The sequence below is a fragment of the Cucurbita pepo genome, chromosome LG02, assembly GCF_002806865.2.
Source record: "Cucurbita pepo subsp. pepo cultivar mu-cu-16 chromosome LG02, ASM280686v2, whole genome shotgun sequence".
NCBI classification, from domain to species: domain Eukaryota; kingdom Viridiplantae; phylum Streptophyta; class Magnoliopsida; order Cucurbitales; family Cucurbitaceae; genus Cucurbita; species Cucurbita pepo.
In genome coordinates, this window is record NC_036639.1 from 13,692,938 (window position 1) to 13,701,009 (window position 8,072).

The following is an 8,072-nucleotide window of genomic DNA, read 5'->3' on the forward strand; positions in this document are numbered from 1 at the left end:
TTTTTTTTTTTTTTTTTTTTTTTTTTTTTTTTTTTTTTTTTTAAGTCCGTTCAACTCAAATAATAAAAATTTAAAATTTAAAATTTAAAATTTAAAATTTAAAAAAGTCGGTTCAACTCAAATAATAAAAAAATACAGAATTTGTCAAATTAATTATATCCGTTTAAAGCATAGATATTCATAAGTGTATCCGTTTATACGATTTTTCATGTTCTATTTAAAAAACGTCAGTTTATATCCACGTTTAAAATTTCGTAGATGAATGAATTTCGATCCATCTTTTAAATATTTTATGATTTTTAAATAGATAGTCTAAATTTTGTAAGAAATTTATTTATATGTATGAACTAATTTTAAATTAAGAGATTAAATTGATTAACTTTATACTCTTGAGAATCTATTTGATAGAGTTTCTAAGACTTGGCCGAGTATTTATGAGTTTAAGTTTTATTATTATAATTGTTATTTTAGTATAAATTGTTTTTTCTTTTTCTTTTTACTTCCTTTACTTCTTCAATAATAATCATGTTCTTCAAATTTGGCTCACATTTGTGTGTTCTTTTATGCAATTGAAAAGATCTCACGTTTAGTTATAAAAAATTGACATATTCAATTTTAATTTTGATTTTAAATTATTATTTTGTATTACTTTCTCAAGTGGAATTAACCTAAATGACAACAAAATGACATGATAGTTAGCTACCCTAATTAATTTTATTGATATAGACATGATAGTTAGTGTACACTAATTAATTTTATTGATACATATCGTCTAAATGAGTGATATGTAAATGTGTGAGTTTTTAAATTTAGAGGTCAATTCAAACCTCAAGTAAATATGTACGTAACAACTCAAGCTGACTGATATTCTATTATTTGGAGTTTTCTCTCGAGCTTCCCCTCAAGATTTTAAAACACATATGATAGAGAACGGATTTTATATCCTTATAAAAAATATTTTGTTCCTCTCCCCAACTAAGATAGAATCTCATGTTAATTAGAATAGGTTGAAAATTTATCCCCAAATTTATATTTAAATCACTACTCACACGTCCATTAGTTTTAGAAAGAAATAACAACTTCAATGGTTTTTAGAACTCAGTTGTCCTCCATGAAAACAAATCAAATACAAGAACAGGGCTTGAAAACAATTTCACTTGAAATTTTGTTCTAAAACCATGAAAATTACTTTGGAATCAAACTCAAAAGTCACGAAGTCCTTAAAAATACTTACTTCCTCTCCACATTAACTTAAGAAAATTGCTTCTAAGTTCAGTGGAACCACAGGAGATTGAAAGAGGAGAGTTGGAAGGGAAGTAAAAGAACTTTATACAGAAACATCCAACAACAAATCCAGTCTGATATATACATGTCAGAGTCAATCTTTTCTCTCTCACTTCTTTATTCTAGAATCTAACTTGTCATGTTCATAAATCAAATGCTAAAGTTTCAATCTCTGCACATCCTAGTTCCGGTGGCCACTTAGTTAATGGCAAACAAAAGACAGAGAATAGCACACAAATTGTTTCATAACTTCAAATGGCTAGGCTAACCTTGCAGCTTGTGTTATTCCATGTCCATTTGCTAAGTCAAGTAATGCAGAAACCGGCAGAAGGCCTATTCCTGCCTTCTGATGCACTTCTAAAAAACCCCCATATCTTGGAATATAATAGCCGTCCTCTAAAGATATTTGCTAGCTGAAATCCAGCCATAGGAATCTCCTCCTGGTTGGAACCGTCCTCGTGAACTTCATAATTCACGGGATCGCCTTGACCAGCTACTTGATTCCCTTCAATAGATTTTGGTTCTGCTGGCAGACTTTATGGGAAGTAAAAGTTAAATATCTAGTAGAACAGAGTAAGAAGCAAATATTGAGAAATTCGTTTTCTATTGAACTACGCTATAGAAATTAAGGATGTTTAGTCCTAGATGATAAAAGGCTAGTCTAATGATGAGTATGGATGCTATTTATTTGTAGAAATGAGAAATTCGACAGAGATTACAACTGCATTACTGAAAATGTGAAATAGAAACAATGGAAATTTTATTTGGAAAGGATTCTGAACAAATTGTTGACTCCCCTCAATGTGATTTTTTTTTTTTTTTTTTCAATATTTTGAGGCAAAAGATTAGATTACAAACTTAAAAGATGGAGCTGTGCCATACATTAGGAAAGAGTATACAATAATACTCTATTTGAAGAATCAAATATCAGGGTCTTATAACGAACCATTCTAATTAGTTGATAATATTAATTGAGAATTTTATAAAACATAAGATTTCATTAACTAACTAATCCCTAATTCATGTCTGAGTAAATAAACCATCAAATTGAGCAATTGCATTCAGAAATTAGAATGGTATCAGCCCGTGGATTGGCATACGCATGCATGTGCCATGTGTAAGTGCAGCCACTAAAAAGAACAACACCAAACAACACCGTTTTGTAAGAAACAGACGCATGTGCTACTGTATCCATAAGAAAGAACAACTTACAACAACACTGTTTTGCAAGGAACGGCTTGGTTCTTCCTATCTCTCTTCATTGGTAGACAGTTGATAGACATATGCCTAACAAACTGAAGCTGCATAATATACGAGGGCAAAACATTAAAAGCTACAGAGCAGCAGTATTCAACTCAATAAACAAGCAAGAGACACATCACTACATTGTCACACCTGATCACCATCTTTGATGCCTACAACTCTAATGTATGCCTTGTCATCAATAAGCTTTTCGCCTTCATAACATAAGCAGAAATGTCCCCAGACAAGTGACCTACGAGCACATGCATTCATGCAAAACTCAAATAAAATTACAAACCTCCCAAAAGAACAAAAACAAAATCAAGGTGGTAAAATTAGTCACAAGTCTCATAAGATGGTCAATACTACCATGTAATCTTGCAGTGTTCGCTCGCCCCGGGTGAATCAAAAACTTCCTCTATCGCTTGTTTGAGATCTGCTACTGTACCATTGCGCGCTACACGAACACCTGGATAGCCAAACCATACGAAATCCATTCAAATTATAGTTAATAATACTGTAATTGTAGCAATACAAAGAACGAGTAGCTTCAAATATTTGGTTATTTTTACTGTACACGTTCTCCACAGCTATAAAGCAGGGGAAAAAAGAGGAATAATGTAAAGGAATAAGGAGAGTTACTTTTCTTGATATCGCATTTATCTTAGTCATATTCGCGATAAGCCATTACACTTTAATTAGTCACTCTTTTCAAACACTTTCCACTACAGTGTTCTCATAAAAGTAATCGATTCTATTCTCTTAATTCTTAAGCAGGTTATCTTTAAGCACTTTCCGTTTCCATGCCGCTTTCAAGTTTCATCTCGACCACCTAAATAGCAAACGATAGTTCATCTCGAAGCAAAAGCGAAGTTCATACATGATATAGTTCTGGTTTCTTGCAAGAAACAGAGTAAAAAAAGAAAGAATGAAAGAAGAGGACAGAAATGGCAAAGGAATCACCAAATACAGAGCCGTCGAGCTTGAGGACAAAGAGATCAATGAGCTCCAGCCGAGGAAGCAACCGATAAGGCCGCCGTCTGAGAGCGTCAACATCACCGTCTCCGTCGAGCGTAAGCGGAGCCAAGCACCGGTTATCAATGAAGCGGTTGAAACGCCATAAGTTACCGATCTTACTCCTCTCTCGGGGACCGCCAATCCTTCGCATCCTAGGGCTCTGAAGCAGCTAGGGTTCGAGTGAGATCGAGAATTTGAAATCGGAAAAGACGAGGGAAGAAAAATGGAGGGATTTCGGGGAAGTTTGTTTGTTGGTTGGTTCTGAGCTTTCAAATAGAGAGGAGAGGACCGTTACACAATGGAGGAGGTTTTTCCTTTTACATATGGACTCGCGCTAACAATTTTACTTTTAAATCCAGAAATTTCCACGCGCGAGTGCCGGTACTCGCAAAGTCTTATATCCTCCTACTCGCGCACTTCTCCCGCCATGTGTACAAGGTGGCCCCTCTAATTAGTTACTCTTTTTTTATTATTATTATTATTTTGCTAAATATAATTTTATATCTAATATATTTATATAAAAAATGTACTCGAAAATCATTATATATCTAATATTCATAGCTTTACCTTTTCTCCTCAAAGTACTTTGGAAAAGAAAAAAAAAAAAATATATATATATATATATATATATATATATATATCAAAGATGGAATAATGTTTTGTTTCATATGGTGGGGAAATTAATGAAGGTATCTAATTCTCTCTTTATCCATTCCTTTTGAATTTATGGAAGGCTTCATCATATGGAGAGAGGAAAGGTTTGGGCAAAGCAAGAAGACCTACTTACTTTAGATTTTGGTCTAGTGCATCGGTGTCAGGAGGCCGAGGAGAAGAGGGAAAAGGTAAACCGTTCATGACCACCATTAATAGATATTGTCAACTTTAGTCCATTATGTCAGCTTCACGCTTTTAAAATACGTTGTTCAAGGATAGGTTTTCATACTCTTATAAAAAATATTTTGTTCTCTTTTCTAACTGATGTAAGATCTCTAAATTCACGTCTCTTAAAAGACAGCGTCTTGTTGATACATAGCTTGGTGTCTGGTTTTGATATGAACTTTGCTTACATAAAGGCAAGACACCTTTATATGGATGACAGTGATGGCATGTTGAAGACCATGAAAACTTGTGTTATGGTAGATGAATTTCATCTTTTCGTAGCCTTAAGTTAGAATATGACATTATTTTATTTTATTTATGTCATTTCTTTGTTTATTTTCATTTTAATGTTTTTGTTCAACCATAAAATTGAAAATTCAATGGCTTATTGTACACAAAAGTGAAGTTTAAAGGAATATTTGATACTTTCAAAGTATATAATCGATAGAAATATAAAAGTTTAAAGACCTTTAGACAACTCAAGTTAACCTCCACAATTTTGCCTGACTCATTTATATTATTCTAGTCAATTAGAGACATAATATTTGTAAAGTTTTTATTTACATTTGTTCACACTTTTGTAAATAGTTCATGAAAAATAATCAAATATTTATTCCATAAAATAATTACGAGAAAGAAAAAAAAATGTAGCTAAAAGTCTGTGAAACGAATCTTCTCCTTCCTAAAACAACAAAACAAACAAACAAAATGAAAGCAAGAAGTCTGTACATGCACACAGAGAGAGAACCCAGAAAGTTGGATACAGTTTGATGCCACTTACAATACAATACAATACATACACACACAAATAAGAACAAAAAGAGCCAAAACAAATCATACAAATCTCAGCTGCACTCATAAAACAATGCTTGAGAATCATAATGAGTACCCAAATTTACCACTCTGACATGCTTTTGTAAGTGACAGCCAGAGCCTCCAAAGGGAAAATGGGGAAAGAAAAAAGGAAGAAGGAAGAAGACTTAGCTGCTATTCTCATGTGGGTTTGGTGTTGCATTCTCTTTTGAATCCTTTTCTTCTGATATCAAGTCTGAGCTATCTTCACCAGCTGCTGCTGTTTCTGTAGTTTGTGCTGCACCTACTTGATGGCTCTTGAACAGTTCATCATCTTCTAACTTGGCTATCTTCTCTTTTGATTCTCCTTTTAGGAGCTCTACGATTTCGAGCATGGTGGGACGTTTCTCCGGCCGTGAATGGGAGCAAGTGAGTGCAACGAGGACGACTCGCTTTAGCTCGTCTGCATTGTACTCTCCATTTAGCTTTGGATCTGCAAGTTCGTTGTATTTTTTCTCAACTACTACTGGCAGTGCCCACTCTGTGATTGTGCGTTTCGTTGTTGCACTCAACTTCTCAAGAGGTTTCTTTCCGGTTGCGAGCTCGAGCAGGAGAATGCCGAAGCTATATACATCACAACTCTCTGATGCCTTCCCTGACATACCGTATTCTGGAGCGAGGTATCCGAGTGTGCCCTTGACTCCTGTTGTTACATGTGTTGCATCATCGGGGATGAGTTTTGCGAACCCGAAGTCGACTACACGAGCTTGGAAGTCTGGATCGAGCAAAACGTTATTTGGTTTGATGTCTTGATGAATTATACGTGGAGTTGCTTGGTGGTGAAGATAGCTGGATCAAACAATATTAGGAGAGTTAAAATGTGAAGAATGATGGAAGATACAATGAAGATGTGTCTACTTACGCAATTCCCTCGGCAGACCCGATAGCGATTTTCATACGACGTTTCCAATCGAGTTGGGATTCTGAAGAGTGATGCCCATGTAGATGGGAGAGAAGACTTAGATTGGGCATGTACTCGTACACGATCAAACGCTCTTGCCCTTCAACACAATAGCCACGTAGACTCAATAGATTCTTATGCCGAACTCGGGCCAGGATCTCGACTTCAACAGAGAATTCCATGTCTTCTTTGTTGCTCCAAACCTTCAACCTCTTAACTGCAATCTGCAAAAACATTTCATTCAGAATCGGTTGCAGTTTTTGTAAATCAAAATACAAATAATGTTAACATGTTCGAAGTACTGATATGATATTTCAATCCTAGACGTATGCAAAAGAGGGATTAATTTACAAGCAAGATTCCTTGTATGGTATTAACTCCTTATCATAAACACTTAAGCCTCTCGAACGAAAGCACACTTAGCTTGCAACAATTTATTGTCAATCCTATATTATCGCGAACACAATAGAAATTATCACGAAGAGTAACATTCTGCTGCCAAGAAACCAAACAGAACAAGAGAAGAATTTTCTTGATAGAAGCAGTACCAAACCAACCAAACAGCCCTCGTCACCATCTACGAGATCCAAGAGGAACATAGCACTCTTTGTATGGGTGTGAAAACCTCTCCCTAGCAGACGTGTTTTAAAAACCTTGAGTGGATGTCCGAAAGGGAAAGTCCAAAGAGGATAATATATGCTAGCGGTGGGCTTGAGCTGTTACAAATAGTATCAGAGGCAGACACTAGGTGCCAGCGAGGAGGCTGAGCCCCAAAGGAGGGTGGACACGAGGCAATGTGTCAACAAGGACGCTGGGCATCGATTGACAAAGGGACCGAGTGCCAACGAGGACGCTAAGCCCCCGGTGGATTGTGAGATCCCACATCGGTTGGAGAGGGGAACAAAGCACTCTTTACAAGGGGTGTGAAAACCTCTTCCTAGCAAACACGACTTAAAAACCATGAGCGGAAGCCCGAAAGGGAAAGCCCAAAAAGGACAATATCTGCTAGTGGTGGGCTTGGGTCGTTACACCATCCTTTCACGATCATGCGACAAACAACTGAAAAATTTTACATGATACAGAGCATGTACGTGAAATTTCAAAGAAGTGTAAACTTCACCTCTTGAATCTGAAAGACTACTACATCCAATGGATTATTCAGCACAGGCGAGATCCTAACTCAATCGCTTACAACTAGTTTAAAACCAAGCAAATAAGTACTTAAATGGTGCTAAAATGACTGGGTAAGTTCGGAACAATCAAGAAAGGTGCACAATTTCCTTGAAACATGTTGAGAAGGAATATTCCAAATTTAAAACTTAAATCAAAGAATCTATGTCACATCAATGATAGGATGAAATATGATAAGATAGGCTTCCTTGGATGATTATTGAGCAAATAATGACACTAGAGTTTGTATTGAGAAAAGTTAAGGCGTTGATTACTTGTGATCCATCCCAAAGCTGACCCCAGTAAACGCTACCAAATTCTCCTTCTCCAAGCTTGTTATCATAATTGAAATTATTTGTGGCCGAGTGTAACTCCTTCAATGAAAACACCCTCCATGTTTGATGTTTCTTCCCTCTTCCTTTCCTGCACAGTAAAATAGTCAATAAACAAAACCTCCGATCATATGAATCAGGACAATCAGATGAAGAATCAAAGTTCACTAAAACTTGTTATGTCACTCTTTCCTCCCAAAACATCATGCCCACAAAGTGCTCGATAAAATTCCCCTTAGAAGTTTGAACAATATCTCGCAAGTTCAAAGTCAGACCCGAGCCCCAAATTCCAACCCAATACAATACACATCAGATTTCCAGAAAACTAAAGATTTTAAGCGATAACCAAAAAGGGGCACAGAAAAGGGGGGGGGGCAGAGAGAGAACCCAGAAAG

At 36.0% G+C, this 8,072-nt stretch overlaps 2 protein-coding genes across 2 annotated transcripts in view; both read right to left on the minus strand.

Moving 5' to 3' along the window:
• Nucleotides 1-1,305: 1,305 nt before the first annotated feature.
• On the minus strand, nucleotides 1,306-3,854 carry LOC111789062. The gene is made up of 5 exons (XM_023669701.1): nucleotides 3,490-3,854; nucleotides 2,896-2,995; nucleotides 2,680-2,779; nucleotides 2,497-2,585; nucleotides 1,306-1,818 (listed from the first exon to the last, which is right to left on the minus strand). The coding sequence occupies exons 1-5, from the start codon at nucleotides 3,692-3,694 to the stop codon at nucleotides 1,590-1,592; spliced, it is 723 nt and encodes a 240-aa protein (XP_023525469.1). The 5' UTR covers nucleotides 3,695-3,854; the 3' UTR covers nucleotides 1,306-1,589.
• A 1,277-nt stretch (nucleotides 3,855-5,131) lies between these two features.
• LOC111789061 (PTI1-like tyrosine-protein kinase At3g15890) overlaps nucleotides 5,132-8,072 on the minus strand; it is a 3,591-nt gene continuing 650 nt past the window's right edge. Inside the window, exons 2-4 of the mRNA XM_023669700.1 lie at nucleotides 7,621-7,768; nucleotides 6,137-6,399; nucleotides 5,132-6,063 (exon numbers count right to left, since the gene is read on the minus strand). Coding sequence (XP_023525468.1) covers nucleotides 5,403-6,063; nucleotides 6,137-6,399; nucleotides 7,621-7,768 — 1,072 coding nt within the window. The 3' untranslated portion in view covers nucleotides 5,132-5,402. The remainder of the gene's footprint in view (nucleotides 6,064-6,136; nucleotides 6,400-7,620; nucleotides 7,769-8,072) is intronic.